The sequence below is a fragment of the Temnothorax nylanderi genome, unplaced genomic scaffold (assembly GCF_030848795.1).
Source record: "Temnothorax nylanderi isolate EJ_2023f unplaced genomic scaffold, tnyl_v1.0 TNYL_tig0119_pilon, whole genome shotgun sequence".
Taxonomy (NCBI): domain Eukaryota; kingdom Metazoa; phylum Arthropoda; class Insecta; order Hymenoptera; family Formicidae; genus Temnothorax; species Temnothorax nylanderi.
The window spans coordinates 49,164-68,988 of NW_027249181.1; the positions used below are offsets into that span (position 1 = coordinate 49,164).

A 19,825-nucleotide genomic window follows, 5' to 3' on the forward strand; every position below is an offset into this window, starting at 1 on the left:
TTCATAATCTCCGTTCTCTCTGGATTCTTCTCTCTGCTGATGCCAATGGTGTCATCAAATGTAGCCAACGCAATGCGATACGCTTATCCATACCTGATTACACGAGTGGGAAAAATTACAGTGTTTCAAGCAATTGTTAACACATTGGCGCATCTACTAGATCTTTATTCGATACTTCGATAGTGTGACAGGAGATTCTGAACTCAACGTCTCGCAGTCTAAACTCTCGGGATCCGCGTTAGAATAAGATAATATTTAATTAACATTAAAATTAAACTTAGCGCTAGGTCCAATGGGATTGCTCTGTACAGCCGAAGTGCCGAACAGGCCTCGACGGCTGGGTCGGTAACGATGTCCGGCGGCCAATGAGCATCGGCCTTGCTTGTCGTGTCTGTGGCGACTTCTGCGCTTTCTCAAAGCGGCCGAACCACAGGAGGCTCCCGGCGAAAGCGTGACCGAACGTGCATTGTTTAAAATATTCAGGCTTTCTTCTGTTATCTTCATACCATCATGGCTAGTAACTTCTTCATATTTCCTTTTCCGAGATGTTTCAGCTCCTGATGCCAGTTGAGAGCTTTTTTACTTTCTTGCGTTAGAAGAGCACTGCCTATATGATCTTGATTTAGATTTACTGTCCATAAACCTTCTCTAGTTCGTGAGCCAATAAATTTTACGTTATCTTTCTATATTTCAGCTTTTTCTTTTGTAAAAATCACTTTCCCTCCATTTTCTGTGATTGCGTTAACTGACAATAAGTTTTTACTAAAATCTTCAACATAGAGAACTTTATTTAGTATACATTTATCTGTTTCAATAGTGTCAATTCCTTTAGCAGCTAAAACTTCTGTTTTCTTTGCAGTTTCGATCTCTGACGTCACCTTTTGTACATCCTTAAGTAAATTTTTGTCATTTGCTATATGTGATGAGAATCCTGAGTCTAGAATCCATTCATTCGTTTTGCAATAGGAGGCCAAAAATGATACTTTATTCTTCGCAGTTGTTTGATCGTCCGTTTTATTTTTACGAAAGTAACAATCTTTCTCTCTCTCAGAGTGGTTATTTTTCTTGCAAATGCCACACTTTGTTGCGTCTCCTGAATTATCTTTTTTCTTGCAGAATTTTGCTATGTGTCCTCGATCGTTACACTTGAAACATTGTATTTCTTGATTATTTCTCTTGCTCGTTTTACATGCTTTTGCGAGATGTCCTCCATTATTACACTTGTATCATTTTTTCTCGGTCGATTTAAATGCCACTGCATCCTGTTTCGAGTCTATCGCTACTAGTCTATTTTCTTCAGAGAGCAATCTTGACGTGAGATTTGTAAGTGTTTTCTGATCTTGAGCAGTAGAATCCTAGGCACATGCAAAATATTTAAACTTTTCTAGCAGAGTTGCAAGTATCTTTGACATTAACATTACATCATCGATGTCTGGATTCAGAATTTTTAATCTATATGCTAGGTTTTCGAGTTTACTCACGTATGTAACTATGCGGTAATATTACACAATAATTGTAATCCGATTAATTCAAAATTCAACTGGCAGAAATTACTGAATAGCGAAATTTTAAACTGTATAATTCGTCCTTAATCTCTAATCTCCTTTCCCACGTATGAAATAACGAGATTAATATTCCTATCCATTAACAAAATAGTACAATGTATTGATATATTAATTTCCAATTAAGTCAATGCTTGATCGAATATAACATAGAAATGCAATATAATATTATATATAATAATCACAAAACTTCAATTCAACCGACAGAAATTGCTTATAGCGATATTTCTGACTACATAACTCATCGCAAGCTCTCATTTCTCTCTTCACATGTCAACTAATAAAAGAAAACATATCTATCCATTTGCAAAATATTATTATTTAATAATTTAATCGCCGAATTTATCGTGAAAATGCAGTACGATAGCGCGATTGATTTTGCAAAGCTAAAGCTAGGACATTTCAGCTTCAATCTTTTTGTCTCTACATTCCCAGCCAACGCAGAATATTCTAATAATATTGTAGCAATAGTACAACATCTAGTTATATTGCAAGAATCTTACACTATTGCTGTTCTGTGTTGCCAGAATTGCAAGTATACTGTAATTTTGTCTAACGCTAATTCTAATTATTATAGTCACCGATAGTGAAAGTCTCGAGATGAGAAATAAAACGACCCGTTTGATTCTTCGCCATTTAATGTTTTCTTATACATTTAGAACGTAAATAACAACAACTGATGCGCGTAACATGTATCACGTCGGTTCGTTTGAGAGGGGATTATTGGTGAAACGCAAAATAGCGAGGTTTCTAAGTTCTGTGTACGATAATAATAATTGCAATTGTCATTTGATTCTTACAAGCTTAGAGCTTGAAATATTATTTGAAATATTATGAGCATCGAGCGAGTAATAGGAATATTATTAAGTGTGTGTACATATACATACACGCGACTGTTGAAAAAGTATAAAAACATATGAAAATCGCGAAATGCAATTATTAGAGTGACTTGTCAACTGCTTTATCGAGATGCATCCAGACATAAAGAATTTCATGGTAAATATGCAGTATAGCGCCAACCTCTCCAATTTTGTTGAAACTTTTTTATTTTGTGTCCAAAAAAAGATTCTGAGAGAAGGAAAATCGTCGCTCATGTTCCGTTTGTTTATAATTAATATTTATAATATTTTAATGTCGGTAAGTAAGGAATTTACAATTTATGTATATATATTTACTTTTTTATTAATATATTTTGTTGCATGTGTGCGCGAATGGTCGAAGGAGTTACGAGCAAAAGAAACGTCGAATGAATGACAATGTTTATTTGAATGTATTTAACAGTCTATAATTAAAATAATAATTATGTACAATATTTACACGTCTTTCTTTTACCGCGAGCTACGGAAAGAGAATCTCCGCGAACGCCGGATATTACTGCGAGTGAATACTCAGCGAGCAAGATAACCGCAAACAACGGAAATACGCGTGACTCGAATTGCCGAGACTCTATTATGACCGAACGAGAATTTGTTTCGATTTAACACACTGTTGCCGCGAAATACTTCGATCGAGTGAGAGCTCGCGCGCGGAGGTTCGGGGTTTTATTCCCAGCAAACATCGGAATTTTCTCGAATCTTTCGGACCCCCGCAGTAACGAGCCGAAAAATCCGCTGAGCCAATCGGCTATCGACATCCCGAGAAATCCGCCAATTTGACGAATTTCAACGGCTCAGCTGATCTCGGCTGAACACATCGAATCGTCTTTTTCATTTCCTTCTTTTACGTATGTCTGTCTTGAACATAGTAAAAACTTTTCTTCTTCTTTCTTCAATTTTCTTTTCTTCTAGTATTCTATGTCAGTCTTGGCAGAAACTTAAAAATTATTGTAGTTAATAATATTTTGCAATATTATGTTTAAATCGGAATTCCTTTTTCTTTCTCTCTAATGACTTTATCACCTTTTAAAACAAAGTGCCACGGTACATTTTACAAATTTAAAATGTACAGACTGTTGCATTGTCGAAAAGTTAAATATATACTCCTGGAGTGTCGAAATTTTACACACCCCAAAGTGTAGTGGCTCCTCCGTCGTGTTTTCGACGGGTCATCGAGTCGGTGCGGAAATTTTCGACGCGCACTGTTGTGTGGCATAGAGTCATTTCTTTAACATGCTACCGCATCTTACCGTGGCCTGTCTTTCATTTTCTACAGAATAAATTAGTTTTTATTTTGAGATTTGATTAAAATTTTATCCGGTAAAAACAGATCATCCTGTAGAGGCCCTCCACCACTCCCGTCGACTTTACTCGGCGGTCCTCTTTTCTTTGAATGTGCGCTTTTTTTATTATTTTCTATTTTTTATCGTCATGGAATTTATGATATATGTGTAACAATGTATAGCATGTACAATTTATTTATTATTACAACTAGACTAGATTATAGCGTGCGCTTCGCGCGCGCCTTATATAATGATTTTTATTTGTTATTATTATCTATGCAAAAAACATTTGTACACTCGATCAATCGACTGAATCGAGACGACCAATCACGTTCGCAATAACACAGCAACAAACGCAAACGCGATTCGGCCAACTTCGGGGTTTCATACCGCTTTTATAAGAGGATTTAAGGTGATCCTAAAGCCAAATTACAGCGACAAGGCATAAGGGTCTAAGCAATATCTTTGAATTGGCTGAACAGAATGGAAAATCCTTTTACACGATTAAAGTACGCACAAAAATGTAGAGGGCTGTACATGATTTTTTCTGATAAACTAAAAAAAAAATTTATTTTTATAAATATTGTCTTCACCTGACGACAATATTTGCTTTATACAAAAATTCTGCAGTATTTCTATAGAAAATAGTGATGCAGCCCTCTACAAAAAACTGTCAGGAATAATATCGTGCAATTAGAAGTAAGATTTGAAGCCTAAAAAGAAAGATATTACTTAGACCAGTGGAAGATGCAAGGTTAGGTGCTATCCTTGTCTATATCCTTGTCTATACAAGGACAGATATAGTCGGTGAGCACTTCTTTATCGACGCTGATCGAGTTCGCCTGCGGCTCCAGCATCCCCTTAAGGTGATCCTAAAGCCAAATTACCGACAATTGCAGGGAAGGGTCTAGCTTTGCGTAGACTGCACAGAACTTAATTTTTTTTTACACAATTGAAGTATGCACGAAAACACATTGCGCGAGTGTTGATTTCAAGACAAAAAACGAAAAAAATTACAAAAATACATTTTTTATGACATGCATTTTTGTAATTTTTTTTTATTTTTAAAAAAATAAAAAAAAATTCATAGGCTATTTCAGCCCATAATTTCCTTTTATGTACATTATCTTTATAAAATTTGCTATTTAAATCCCACAAAGCACTGCGAAGACGAACTGAGTTTATAATTAATTCATTTACTGATTCGTCGTTTTCGCAAGAATTATTAATGTTTATTGACATTATGTATGATTAAATATGACAAGCTGTCATTAATGCCGAAATTCGACTGAAATTAGCCGAGTTCAACAAAACGCGACGCGATCGTCGCGCGTCTGAAAGGGTTAAAAATTTTTAATTTTAACGCGCTATGACGCGCTATCGCGCGCGTCAAGAAAAGCACGCATTTAATTGGTGGAACGCGTGCAGATGCGCGTCAAACGCGCATTATAACGCAAGGCAACGCGTGCATGGAAACCAATTTGATTGGTGAAACGCGTAAAGACGCGCATCAAACGCGCGCTAAGCGCATGGCAACGCGTGCATGGAAACCATAGGGTAATGTATTTCGCATGTGCTTGTGTATGTACAACCTGCGTGCGCACCACAAGCACATGACTTTGGGAAAGGCCTAGGTCCGATTCGGACTGTTGTGCCATTAAAAAAAAATATGTTTCTCACGTTAATTATTTTGTAGTAATTTAGAATACGGGCCCAACCTCCAATACTGATAAAATTATTTGAATAAAGTAAAGCGCGCATTCCCATGGAGAAAGAAATAGCGGAACGGAATTAAAACAGAATTCCTTTGATTGGCTAATATCCCATCTTGAGAGCCCCCATCTGGAGATTAGCCAATCAGAGTAATTCCGTTTTAATTCCGTTCCGCTATTTCTCTCTCCATGGGGATGCAGCGTTACTTCTTAAAATTTCGTGATTAGTGTTGCTACATCTTGTTGGTATGACAGGAATCATAACCTGATTCCTGTCAACTTTAACGTTTAATATCTCGCGTCGCGGGGCAGAGCGACACTTTTTTCTGCCAGATTCGGTCGTTTTGAGCAAAAACGCGTCGATTAGGCCTAATTTCATCGAAATCGGAGAGGAGTGAGCTCTCCTTCAGATTTATCCAATTTAAGCGTATTTAAAATATTTTTGTCGTTAAAAAAAATTTGACATTCCACAGAGGACTATTATGGCTCAGAGGCAGGCGGAAGAGGTGGGGAGGAGCTTGTGTCTCCGCGAGCCGGTTTCGTATTTCGGCGATAGGGACAGCGACGAGGAACTCGATTCTTTAGAAGAACAAGAAGACTCGAATACTGAAGAGGAAGCTGACAAGTTCGAATTCGAAGAGAGAGATGAATCGGAGCAGGACTCGGAGGAGGAGACAACGGAGCCTGAAGGATCAACTTCCACGACGAGAAAGTGTCGAATTGTTTACGGTAAAGATAAATATCCATGGTTTTTATCTCTACCTGAAACGCGCGATCGGTCAAGGCAGGTGCATCTACCTGGTGCGATAAATCATGCAAAAGTTGCCAATTCTCCATTAGAATGTTGGTCAACGTTGTTTAGTGACAACCTTTTAGAGGTAATACTGAAGTATACAAATATCGAGATTGACAAGTATCATACGGAACACGATACCGCTAACGAACCGTATCAAAAACATTTGGGTATGGCGGAATTAAAAGCATTTTTCGGTCTGTTATATTTCGCCGGTTTGAAGAATGATAATCGAATCAACATTGCTGAGTTGTGGTCATACGAGTTTGGTAGCTCTATTTATAGAGCAACAATGAATGTAAGAAGATTCGAATTTATAGCGGATCGTATACGCTTTGACGATAAGACTACTCGTGCGGAAAGAAAACAAACAGATGGATTAGCAGCTGTTCGAGAAATTTGGGATATATTCATCAATAATTGCCAAACAAATTATACGCCTTCAGAATTTTTGACCGTTGACGAACAATTATTGGGATATCGTGGTAGATTTTCTTCTAAAGTCTACATAAAGAGTAAACCAGATCGCTATGGTATCAAAATTATAACACTAAATGATGCAAAAACTCACTATTTATATAATGCGATTCCGTATGCAGGGAGAGTAAATCCCCCTGCCAATGAAACAATTCCGAGTTATTATATTCGAAAAATATGTGAGCCTATTTATCACAGTAATAGAAATATAACATGCGACAACTGGTTCAGTTCCGTCGAAATTTTCAATCAAATGTATAAAGATTATAATCTTACAATGGTTGGAACCATCAGAAAAAATAAGAGACAAATCCCAAGAAGCTTTAAACGCACAGCATCGGTTGGAACCGTCCGTTGCGGTTACGATGGTACTAATGTTCTCATGTCTTGGTGTCCAAAGAAGAATAAAGTTGTGCTAATATTATCATCATTGCACAAATCATGCAAAATCAATAAATATTCCGGAAAGCCTGAATTAGTTGATTTTTATAACAGTACGAAAGCAGGTACGGATGTCTTCAACCAATGTTGTGCGTTGCATACTTGTGCAAGAAAAACAAATAGATGGACAATGAGATTCTTTCTGGGTATGCTAGACCAAGCATCTGTTAATAGTTATATTCTTTATAACTTTGATGTACTCCATAAAATCGAAAACAGGAGAACTTTTCTGAAAGAGCTATCATTGTCATTGATAACTCCACACTTACACAACCGAAAAAACACAAGTGGGTTGCATATTACAGTTATCAAAGATATTAACAATATTTTATCAGAAACAGACATTCCTAATGTTGATAAAAATGATAAACTACAGATACGTAAAAGATGTTCTGTCTGCGAATATAATAGAAATAAAAAAACTTTGTACTGCTGCTCAAAATGTAAAAAACCGTTATGTGAAGACCACAGGGTTCGATATTGCTACGATTGCGCGATGTACTATAAATCATGCGATATAAAAACATAAAAATAAACGGTCATTAAAAAAATATAATTTTTTACATAAAAAATATCTTTCACACTCCAAATTCGTCTTTTCTTATTCGAAAATTCTTTTTATGGCATCCTTAAAGTCCTTCTGTACTATTTAAAAATTAAATTATACCATTTAAGTAAAATAAAATTACCAAAGGGGCGACGAAATTAAGTACTATTTCATTAATAATTATCTTATTTTTTTTTATTCGCACTACTTTTAGCTTTAATTTGCACGCTGAAACATTAAATTTCGTCAATTTGTTCGTGAGTTATGATTTTTTAAATAAAACAAGTCGTAACGTGCGTTTTTCAACATACAACATAATTGTTGTAAAAAAATATTTAAATAAATAATTTCCAAATTTTCTTTACATTGATTTTTAGTTGAAGGTATAAAGATATTATAATAATTTTTGGGGAATTTTTCAAAGCTATTAACATACTGAAAAACGCGTGGGAAAGTGCATGGTTGGAGAAACTAAGTGGCGGAAAAAACGTTGGAGGGATTAGGGTTAAAATTCACAATTTGTTTTACATCGAAAAGTAGGAAAGTATACAGAATCGTAAAATATATTACAAAGGATTAGAGTTCAGATATTTACATATATATATTTATATTATAAATACATATATTTGAGATAGTTTAGTGATGCCAGATTACACGAAAGCGCTCAAAATAAGTATATTAATATTAAAATTCACTATTTTTAAATCAGAGATTTGACTATCTTACAGATATTTCAAAAAATGTGCAATTTTTTATTATTAAATTTTCTTATTATAGGAAAAAAATATGAGAAATTTCGAGATGCAAGGTCAACGATTAAATAAACGCTGTGAATCAATCAATGATATTTCGCGTAATTTCTCGCATAATGTAACGTATGGTGTAACGCGAATTGTTCATAATTATTTTTACGCAATGACGAATTGAGCTTAGGTCTTATGCCTATTTTAAGCCTTAAAAAATCACGTTATTACATTTAGGAAAGAGATAACTGATCCAACGATTTAATTAGAACAAAATCTCTCCCGCTGGGTAACACGCCCGTCAGTTGCCGACGTAGAGAAGAACGATTCTCAGGATGGAAAGTGAGCTCTATATACCCTGATTTGTCGAGCCCCATCAAATAAAAAGAATATATGAAAGAAAATTAAGCAACCCGTTGAACGTCGAGGGCCCTGCTGCAGAAAGGAATGAATCCCAGATCTTCCGGATTGCCCCCGATAGCGGTCATTTCGGCAACGAGTTAAGGATGATCGTTTTTCAAGTCATTCCGTATATTTTTATTATTAAAATATTCTTCCATTATTTTAAGATATATTTCTTTCTTATAATTAAAAAATATATATATATCCATTATGATGTATTTCTCTTATTAAAAATATATATAAATAGAAGAACTGTTATCGAGGAATAGTTCCAAACGAGTATATTTAATAATAAAATGCATGAAATATATGCATTTGATAATTAACATTAATATTCTTCCAGAATTTTGGAAGAATATTAATTATTATCTATATCCCTAATCCTAATGGTTTCTTATAAGAAACAAAAAATTAAAAAATAAAATATAGTCGTTTGTAACTAAATTATATCAAAGATATATAATGATTGTATCCAATTTTTTTCTTCCTTAAATACATTTTTTATTTCTTTTTCTTATTTCTCTCTTTTTTGTTTTTCTTTTTTTCTCTTTTCTTTTTTCTTTTTTCTTTTTTTTCTTTCTATTTCCTAAACAGTTATTTTATCCATATACACTTTACTGTCTTTTCATTATAGCAAGACAGAAGCATGACTGATATTAGCGTTAATGGGAGAATATTTATTGAGAAGAATAGAATCTTCTCTTATATCTCTAATTAATTTCGCGAATTGATGTCACGTACTCATGCCGAAACCACTGCTTCCGAAGATCCAAGATATAAGAAAACCAGAGATTAATTCTGGTTCTGCAACAGGGATGTTCGATTTTCAACGGAGCAACGAACTAATAAACTTTCATGTTAAAAATCGTTACGATTTCCCGCCGGTACGAACGTATTTCTTAACTAACGTCCACCTGACGCGAGGGACAGAAAAAAAGGCCGAGACAGCGATCGTATCCAAGCACATGAAAATATGGTATACAACATCTCTATAAGTATCGAATATTTAATAAAATCAAAGTGAAATTTATGAACAAACTCTTCAAAAAATATAATTTTCTGTTTTGAATATTTTAATTAATACCAAATTACAATAATTGTAGGTCACAAATTTTGTAATAATTTTAAAAAATATAACCGTAATTTTAATTTTCAGGCAGAAGTTATATTTCGCAAGCGAGAAGCTATATTATTTGATCGTTGATTCAGCATTCAAGCCTTCACGTCTTCACATTTACGTGAAATTTATAATAAGTAGCGATAATTTTTAAAATGCGAAATTCTGGATGAAGAATAAAAACCGTTATTATCGTCTTCCGTCGATTTCGTGTAATATATCCGGCATTATAGTAATTACACAATTTCAAATTCATTACAATGTTTCTTATAATTCCTTATTACAATTAATAATTCCTTATTACAATAATTTCCTTACAATTAATATTACATATAATTAAGTAATATGATATAATAGTACACAGTTTTAATACACTCTTTATAGAATTACATATTATGTAATAAAATTAAAATTTATTACATAATTAATAATATAACAATTAAATGATATTATATAATATTACTTAGCTACAATAAACTCAAAATTTACAAAAATTTAATTTATTACATTATTCCATGTAATTAACAGTACGAGTTATGATCCCTCGTGTTCCCACCCCTACCCGGACTTTTATCTCTATGTATATATTCCCTATTCATATTTCTATATGTTCATATTCCTACCTAATATATTTCATATTTCTAGCATATTTCTATTTACCTAACGCGTTCATGCCCACCCGAATTTATTAGTTTATTTAGTTTAATTATAATTACTTTATTTAGTTTATCAATATTAGTTTATCAATATTAATTAGTCACGACCGCGATTACCCGAGATTAAAGAAGTGTTTAAAAGATTTTAAAAGAAAGTTTAAAAAATGTTAAGTTTGCGGTTACTTGAGATTAAACTAAAACAGATTACGCGTATATATCCGTGCAAGAAATGTTACCCTACCTGCATGCACATTGTACACTAAATTGGTGGTGTTCGACACCAACCTACCTTGTGTAAATCTCTCCTTTGGCCAGTTTGACTTTACCATTTTCTGGCCAAATCCACTCTGGCAAAACCAGAGACAGGAAGGAGAATTACTCCTTCTATTGCCACCTGGTCGTAGACGGCAGATGAGCGTAATGATTTTACGCTCTTTCCCACGATGCGCGAAACACGACCGCGTCGCGAAGGGCCATTTACAGCAAAATTAAATTAATTAATTATAGAATTCCTAACGTTCAAAATCTACTTATTATTTTATACTATAATTTACGCACGAGATAACTTTCTCGATTAAGAACAAAAAAGATTTTAATTAATCAGAAGCTGTTACACAGAAAAAAATAGGTATCAAATCAACACGGTTTATACTCATATATACGCAAGAATATATAATATTGAAATAAAATTATATTGCGTTAAAGAAGAAAACTTGCTTGAATGAACTCATTATATAGTTCAACCAAGAAAAAAAAATGTTGAAATAAAATGTTGAAATTCTTATAAGAAGATTATAGTAATCTTGCGTATATACGAAACAATCTACATCTTCTTATAAGAATTTCAACTTTTTATTCCACAATTTTTTTTCTTGGTTGAACTATATAATGACTTCATTCAAGAAAATTTTCTTCGTTTAACGCAATATAATCTCATTTCAAGATTTCCAACTTTTCCAACGTAGAAACTAAAGATATTTTCAAATCAACAATATTCCTTTTTTTCTGTGTAATTTGGAAAAAATCTTTCAATTAACCGCGTATATCCGAATAAATTCGACATATTGCGAGTGATAGAAATTAATTTAAATGTAATATAAGCATGCAGGACTTCAATAAAAATGCAAAGTAAATGATTAACGCGAAATAAAAAAATCTAAGGCCCATTTTTTTCGATTTCTCGTTTCGAATATCGAATCTCACGTTAGAAAGGTGAGAAATAAAGAATTAATGACGTGAGATCCGAGAGGGATAATCAATTTCCCGCACAATATTGAGCTAATATGAATATTTTATACACTCAAACAAACAGATTTTAAATTTTGATAACTACATCTTGTTACGATAATTATACTATTAAAAATCAAGTATTTATATTAATGTGAAATTGATCAAGTTTAAAATAATTGTTACAAAAAATTGTCTGTTTCGCGAAATATCATTTATTGGATCTCACGTCATATATTTAACTAGTATAAAAACCAGTTATCAATACATATGGATAGACTGTGAAAGTTTAGGCTAAAATTGGCGCGTTATAGGAACAAATAATTGTAAATTATAATCGTGAACACACACATAATTTTGTTAAATAGATTATGTAAGAAATATATAAAAAATAGATTGTATATACTAATAATAAACAATTAAAATATTGCAAGGTATCCTTTATCTCTTCGAACGCAATATATGCAGGCTAAAAGCATCTCTGAGGCCGGTATTCATAGTCAGTTCTTATTTCAAGACCGTCTTAAGTAATATCTTAAGATGCTAATACGGCTCTGTGATTGGTTCATGACATCTTAAGATTGTACTTAAAACGGTTTTAAATATAAGAACCAAATATGAATACCAGCCTAAGAGCCGGTTATTCCAACTTGTTGGTAAACTAACTAATAGTTAAATCATATCTGTGCCTCTTTGTTTTTCCTTCAAATTAAACAAAGATATTATTTAGATCCAAGAAAATATTTATTTAGATAGTGCCAATGACTTATTTACTTAATATAATACACATATTTATTTAGAATTAGATATTTTTACTTAATTTAAGTAAAGATATCTAATTCTAAATAAATATATGATTATATTAAGTAAATAAGTTATTGGCACTATCTAAATAAATATTTTCTTGGATCTAAATGTTTTTTTTTAGTGTATACATATGATTTAACTATTAGTTAGTTTACCAATAGGTTGGAACAACCGGCTCTAAGTGTATATATTACATTCTTACACCAATTTATGTAATATTTAATCCTGAAAGATATTTGGGATGGAATAATGATAGAATGTACAATAAATCAATTTACGTAAGTTATCCAGGATTAAATGTTATAAAATCCTAATCTGACCCAGTCAATCCATTTTAAGGCAACGAATCTATGAAACGTAATATATGTATAATGTAATAATTTACTGTAGTAACTTGATACAAACGTTTCGGTAATATGTTTGACTTAATTGTCATAGATTCGTTACCATAATTATAAAATTGTAATCATCACTCACCGACCGATGCGCAACAGCGGAGTTATTCTGCAACGTCGCTACGATGATTCTGTAACAAACAAATATAAAATTCAAATTAAAGCAGGTCATGAGAGAGAGAGAGAGAGAGTCATTATGACAAAAAACAATCAGTGAACACTGAATTCTACATTATTGTTTATTAAGCAAATTTAATGAAATCATTATGTAATTTTTTAAGAATAATTAGTCCATTGGACATAAGCTTCTATGGAATTTCTAAAATAGAAAAAAATAAAGAGTATACATTTCTAAAGAATTTCCAGGAGAATTTCTAAAATAAAACTCTTTTTTTCTCTAATTTTTATTTTCTAAATATTCTCTGAATGACTCATCCGCATAAGATATAATATATGTATATGTATAAATCAATTATATTTACCGCATGTTGCTCCGCCGGCGCCTGATGCCTCTCCTAGGCCTCCACCTCCTCTAACGCTGCTCGGGATGTCAGCTAGTGTTTCCTCGATGCGAAGCTTCTTCCCGCGTGGATATTTTCTGAAACATATAAATAATCGATTCGATTAAATAATTGTTACACGCATCAAACATCTTATTCATTATTCAATTTAATAATTATTTAAATTACTATTCCAAAAATGTTCTTTATCAGATTAAACTTTAATCACACTTTTCAAATTATTTCTTGTTACTAATTACAATTTCCGAATCATGAAGAAATAAAACGACTAAAGGATAAACAAAAAAAGAGATTATTTTTAAACAAAATAAATAGTAATATTTACCATAAAGTTGTCACGCCGATGCCCGATGCCTCTCCTAGGCCTCCTCCTCCTCTCAGGCTGCTCGGCTTGTCAGCTTAGCAGGATTTCCTCGAGGCGACACTCTCATTATTCTATTATTTAAACAAATAATTCGATTAAAGAAAAATAGACCATACTTATGTATATAACTTATAATTAATATATAAATTAATTTATAATCACTGTCTCTTTTGAAGCTGTCGTGGACGGGAGGAGGATGGTATCTGCTCCGTAGGCACTTGACACAGCTCTCGCGAAAACGCGGGCAATTACTATCGCGCGAAACTTTGTACGGCACTCCCGTGAATTGAAATTAATTAATACGCGATGAACGCGATACAACGCGCGAAAAAAAAAACCGCGAGAAATAATTAACCGCGTTGTCAATACGTTCGGGAGAGGATAACTGGCCCGACGATTTCACCTGCAGATCAAAGTCCCTCCGTCGAGTGATACGTACGCCGCGGCGCGGTGACTTTTAATTGTTCTCTCGCATGAGATGATTTGCGTAAACAAGGGGTGCGCCGCGTACAAAAAAACAATACCGAGGCCGCGTGCCGCTCTCGATAACATTTCCCCGAAATACTTTAACGTTTTCTGATACAGATTCTTTCGAAATTTGAGAGAGTCCGCGACACCGATTCGTTCCGTGTTCACCGCGTTACGTGAATGGCGACGAAATCTTCCGATGTCGGCAACTACGCGCGGTACTACGCGAGTCAAATGAACGGCTAGTACGTCGAAATTAGTAGACACGTCGAAATTAAGTATCACGCGCGCAACACGATATCGAGCTCGTAAATCTCGCGAATGTAAAACTTCATACTATTAACACTTTGCACGACGAAGAGTCGCGACTACCGGCCGTTAATTTACACGACGCAAAGTACACGAGGAAATATTCACGAACGGGCGATATCACGGCGTTCCGTTACTATAAAATCACATAACAACGATATATCACTCGGTGCTCTTTCTCCCTTCGAAGAGAATCGGAGAGAAATTACACGACAATTAACCGGCACAACGTTCAAAGCGCGACGCGAGACAGTCGCGAGAATGCTACGTATGTACGTTTGCTATCCATGGCGTGACGGACGATTATCCATTATCCCCCGCGAATATCACAATAACACTACAAATAATTCACAATTCCCGTAAACCTTTGCCACGACGTCTTCGACTCGAGCGAGCGATTCACATCCACGACACATCCATTCCGACGAATACTTCATTTCTTGTAAGCACGCCGATTATTTCCGCGGTTCTCGAATTCTCGAAACCAGGAGCAGGAGTGCCAACCGCAAGAACGAGCGCGTTCCGAATAACACACAGTATTAGTAAAGCTCTAAGTGTAAGTTCTTCCTCCTCCTCCTCCTTTAGTAATAACGTGGGAGTGCGTGAGCATATTGTGGTTCAAAAGGTCCGTGGCGTCGGATATTTTTGAAGTGCATATTTTGTATAATATAGCTATATCGTGTACAATTAAATCAACTGACGATTAAAATAGAAACGTAAATCAGAAGGAAGGAAAGATTAAAACTAATACACGTACACATAACACACATACACACCCGTAGCGTAAAAGCAAGGCTGACGTAATAAAAAGAGGAAAAGAAGAGCGATCGCGAGGACGATTCTCGCGATCATCGAGACTCCTATGCTCGCGAGCTAATTATCAAGCGACACCATCGGATACTCCTTGACTGGCTACACCGAGAAACGTATACATACACACGTAACGCCGGCATATGTACACGTCTTCGCTCAAGACGTACGTTCATTCACAGCACACCGATGCGCTACGAATTCTCGTTTGAACTCTCAGCGGCACGCGCTTTGATCGTGTTCCTCGTTAAGTCACTCTTGCGGGATTAACGGTGCGTAGAGGAAAAGAAAGAAAGAAACGTAGGGAGAAGAGTTAGAGATAGAGAGAGAAAGCGAGCCAACTTGACGGAACTCGTCGATCAAGATCAGCGGTCGACCAACGGCATAAAGCACTGATATAGAACATTCGAATTTTTTATTTTAATAAATGACAATGTAAATAATATAAACGGTTTTCATTTCGGCCCGCCTCGTATACCACCCTCTTAAGGATCTCCATCATTTTTTGCTCATCTTTCTCCTGAGACTTGGAGCTCCTCCTCGACCCACTGCCTGTAGAAGTGTAGAAGCTCTCGCCGCTCTCGGGGCAAGGGCACAGTGGCCGCGGTTGCTCGCCGCGCCGGCGTGCGGCGGCTCGGAGCGCTCGAACGTGATTGGCCGGTCTCGGGGGCTCGACTCGCGAGCCAATCGCGTTCGACGGCGCACCTGACTGTGCGGCGGCGCGACGCGCGCACGGCGCGCCGCGCAAGTACTACGCGACGCGTTTACGTCGGTGCGGCGCGAGACGTTGTCGATCGTGTATAATTCCTCTTTCTCGTGAACGAAAAGAGATCCGGGTGCGGAGTGTTGCAAGCAGAATGTACGCCGAATACTCCGTTCCTTCTCGTGTCGACTGCAGCGAGTGGGATGCCGTCGCTGAACGAGATGAACGCCGAATGCCGTGTGCTGGACACCGTGTACATATCACCTTCCCGACTGTGATTTGGCGTGCCTCCTCTGCAGTGCTCCGTGATCTCGGTGAGTGAATTGTGCATGAGAAACGAATGATTCGAAGCGAGATATATCCGAATCTAAATAGAATCGTCGTCCCGCGTGTCGCGGTGAGACCATAACCCTCAGAGTTCGCGTCTCCTGCCTCCGTTTTGATTTCTACTCCGAATTAGTGAATCGCGCGGGAAGACACGATCAATAAATAATATGAACCTCTCGTTAAACGCGGGAATTAATAATCAGCTGTTTAATTGAAGAGAACGGTCGCGTTTGGCGTTCTCACTTTGCTTGTCGCGATCGCGAACGAGAGAGCGAGCTTGCTTCGATAAACGTATGAATATTGATGAGAGAGTGCGAACAAGCTCGAATCGAATATGCGTCCACGAATAAATATCATATTTCTTTAAAGAACGGGCACATCCCAGATAGCAAAACGTGAGTGTGCAAAATCATGCAAACGCGACGCAGCTTTACATATAATTCGTCGTAAATTCAGTTTTAAATTTATTCGTACGTGTGCTTCTTTATTTCTCATAATTTCTACTTTGCAGAAAATTAACGTTAAATTATATTTATAAAAATTTCTTCGCGATTACCCCCGCAACGCGATGATCGCGCATACCATGAAAAACAATAAACCGTCAATGCCAAGATACTTAAAAATTATAAAACTTTTTCTATATTACTTGTTCTCCAAATATTATTCATTTTGCTTACAAATTTTTTTATAAACGAGCTTATTGCCCGTGCATTTCGCGCTCTTGTCAGATTTATTAGCAAAGAAAAAGAAAGAATGTTGTCAATTCGATCGAAGGCAACAATTTAAAAATGGTATTAGTATACTACGGAATTTTTATCTGATAACTAATACACTTGACAGTACGTTATAAGATCATAGCTGATACAATTTAATTTTCTGTAAAGTAGAGATTAATGAGGAATAAAGAAGCGTACGTGGATTTAATAGCAAAAAAAGAAAGAACGACATTAATTCAATCGAGGGTGTTTTGAAATAAAAATAGTACTACGGAAACTTTTTTTTTTTTTAGAGAAAATATAAAACACAGCCAGTAGGAACAAACCTGTTTGGCACATTTTTACATAGGCTGCGGTCCACTTGACGCTACAAATGCTTCGAAGCATTCCTCTTCTCTTTTCTTTCAATGAAGAAAGAAGGAGAAAGAAGAACGCTCCAAAACATTTGTAGCGTCAAGTGGACCGCAGCCATAGTTGCGCTTTTTTTGTCCCGCGACTTATGTCCCACGATTCGGCGATTATTTAGTTCTCAAAATTCGTGAACATAGCACGGAAGAGAACCACAAAATCGTGAATATTACCTACGGGATTCATGGACATTGATTACGTAGTTTAATGTTTACATTTTACGGACATAGAGGCGCTTCAAAATAAAGTAAATTGTAAAGCGCCATGGCCCATGGCCGCTCTCAGGTTTCTCTCTGCGTCTCTGCTCCTAGTTTCGTTGTAATTTTTGATACCAATGCGGAATACAGTGTGATACGTCAAGGTATGTAAGTTTTGTGATGAGTACAATTATTTGAGTATTACGTGATTGAAATCGTAAATGAGGAGTGACGATTGAAAAACTTCTTCGTAAATTCTCGATATACAAATTTTTCAAATTCCTGTTACATACATGACAATTCACGAGAGTATAAGGATATCATAATTCTTGGTTAGGAAAAGAAGCGGCATTTTTCGAACATGGATGTAATCTTCGCCCGTGGACTGAGATTTAGCGTCGAATTAGGCAATGCCTCTATATTGTTAACAAGGTATCTTCCGTTGTCGGCATGCTACACATGTCGTGTCAACACAACACGCTGGAAGTCAGCATTCCCTGGTAAGCTCTGACATAAACATGGTGAATGTCAATCGGTTCAATATGTATTATCAGGCTTATTTCATTTCCAGAAAGATATCGCCGTTATAAGGCTGCGTCATGTAATACTTTAGGTCTCCCAAATAATATACTCGTGTATCAAAAGTCACTGAAACAGGACATTAGCAAAAATGGTATTATCCTGGCCTACTATTCGGACCTTAAGCCAAGTTCCGAGGGTGATTCCCAGAAACCTCAGACAGAGCAGAAACTGTCAGTATTTCAAAAAATGAAACAAATGACTAAAGATTATTGGCATGTATTACTACCTGTGCACGTGATTACTTCTATAGGATGGGTAGCTATATTCTATACTGCTGTTAGGAAGTACGTACAAGAGCAATTGACATAGGGTTCTTTCCGTTTACTTACACAAGTCGACACAAGTGTTGTTTTGTCTTTCTTACTCATTGAACGCAACGAAAGATAGAACGACGTTTGTGTCGACTTGGGTTAATAAATGGAAAGCACCCATATTGATGTCGTTTGAACTCGACAATTGATTAACGTAAAATTATGTACTTTTAGTGGTGTGGATATAGTCCAGCTGTTGGAATATATGAATTTTAGTGAGAAATATATAGATTTAATACGTAACTCGAGTGCCGGTAATTGGGCCATTACTTATGCACTTTATAAGATATTTACCCCACTCAGATACACCGTTACCGTTGGTTTGTAATTTTAATACTTTATGTAATAGATAATTTGCGCTGTGTGTCAAATATTAATACTGAAACGTAACAGGAGGAACGACAATGGCCATTAGGTATTTGAGCAAATTAGGCTACGTGAAGGCATTGTCATTCAAGCGTCAATCAACACAGGTGAGTAATGTACGTTAAATGCAATGTCACCTGCTGAAATTGAAGAAATAAACTATTGAACATATAACTATATCTGTGTTTGCATTTGAAACATCTGTCTTGTCTGTTTTCTTACACGCACACACGTGGTGCAGCCCGCGGGCAAAGCTATGAGTAGGTTACCGATTACGTTTCATCTCAAATATATCGTGCTCATCTCTCTTGTTTTTGTTTTTGGCGAGATATTCTTGTCGCGTGAATAATATAATTATATAATATATCGTAAATTTTGTTCTTCGACGGCAGCACGTGTACTCTTCGTAATCGTCTTTAATCATGTTGTAGCCAGCACAGTCAAACAAATCTACAGTAGAACACGAGACAAAATCCAAGACAGAGTGTGAAACAGACCGACATACGAAGCCGCCAAAACCATAAATATCTCTGCCGCTATGTCGGACCTGCGAACTAGGCTCGGCGTAGCTCGGGGACTTGTTGTAACGCGATGTCGATGTATATTTCTCTTTATGAATGTATATTATATTATGATAAATATCCTGCATTAAATATTCCTTGACTTATTTATCCCCATTCGCCGTTCCACATGCAGTCATAGTACA

The 19,825-nt window shown here is 35.7% G+C and overlaps 2 protein-coding genes across 6 annotated transcripts; both read left to right on the plus strand.

Annotated features, from left to right (window-relative positions):
* The first annotated feature begins 5,646 nt into the window (after positions 1-5,646).
* On the plus strand, positions 5,647-7,733 carry LOC139776406 (piggyBac transposable element-derived protein 4-like). Its single transcript, XM_071713011.1, has 2 exons — positions 5,647-5,826; positions 5,906-7,733. The coding sequence occupies exon 2, from the start codon at positions 5,915-5,917 to the stop codon at positions 7,670-7,672; it is 1,758 nt and encodes a 585-aa protein (XP_071569112.1). The 5' UTR covers positions 5,647-5,826; positions 5,906-5,914; the 3' UTR covers positions 7,673-7,733.
* Positions 7,734-17,907: 10,174 nt separating this feature from the next.
* LOC139776404 (protein FAM210A-like) lies at positions 17,908-19,772 on the plus strand. 5 transcript variants are annotated; one of them, XM_071713007.1, is made up of 7 exons: positions 17,908-18,024; positions 18,198-18,360; positions 18,432-18,726; positions 18,928-19,073; positions 19,147-19,235; positions 19,361-19,379; positions 19,551-19,772. In XM_071713007.1, exons 2-7 carry the CDS (start codon positions 18,222-18,224, stop codon positions 19,607-19,609), a joined length of 747 nt encoding a protein of 248 aa, XP_071569108.1. In that variant the 5' UTR covers positions 17,908-18,024; positions 18,198-18,221; the 3' UTR covers positions 19,610-19,772. The 5 variants fall into 5 exon arrangements, with proteins under 5 accessions (XP_071569108.1, XP_071569109.1, XP_071569106.1 ...); XM_071713008.1 differs by having other exon boundaries at positions 19,147-19,226; XM_071713005.1 differs by lacking the exon at positions 19,361-19,379.
* The last annotated feature ends 53 nt before the right edge of the window (positions 19,773-19,825 follow it).

Coding starts and splice junctions, on each gene's coding strand:
- LOC139776406 (XM_071713011.1), top strand. CDS start 5,915: ATGGCTCAGAGGCAGGCGGAAGAGGTGGGGAGGAGCTTGTGTCTCCGC.
- LOC139776404 (XM_071713004.1), top strand. CDS start 18,222: ATGGATGTAATCTTCGCCCGTGGACTGAGATTTAGCGTCGAATTAGGC. Junction 18,727..18,927: donor TTCTATACTGCTGTTAGGAA/GTACGTACAAGA, acceptor ATGTACTTTTAG/TGGTGTGGATATAGTCCAGC. Junction 19,074..19,146: donor CAGATACACCGTTACCGTTG/GTTTGTAATTTT, acceptor GAAACGTAACAG/GAGGAACGACAATGGCCATT.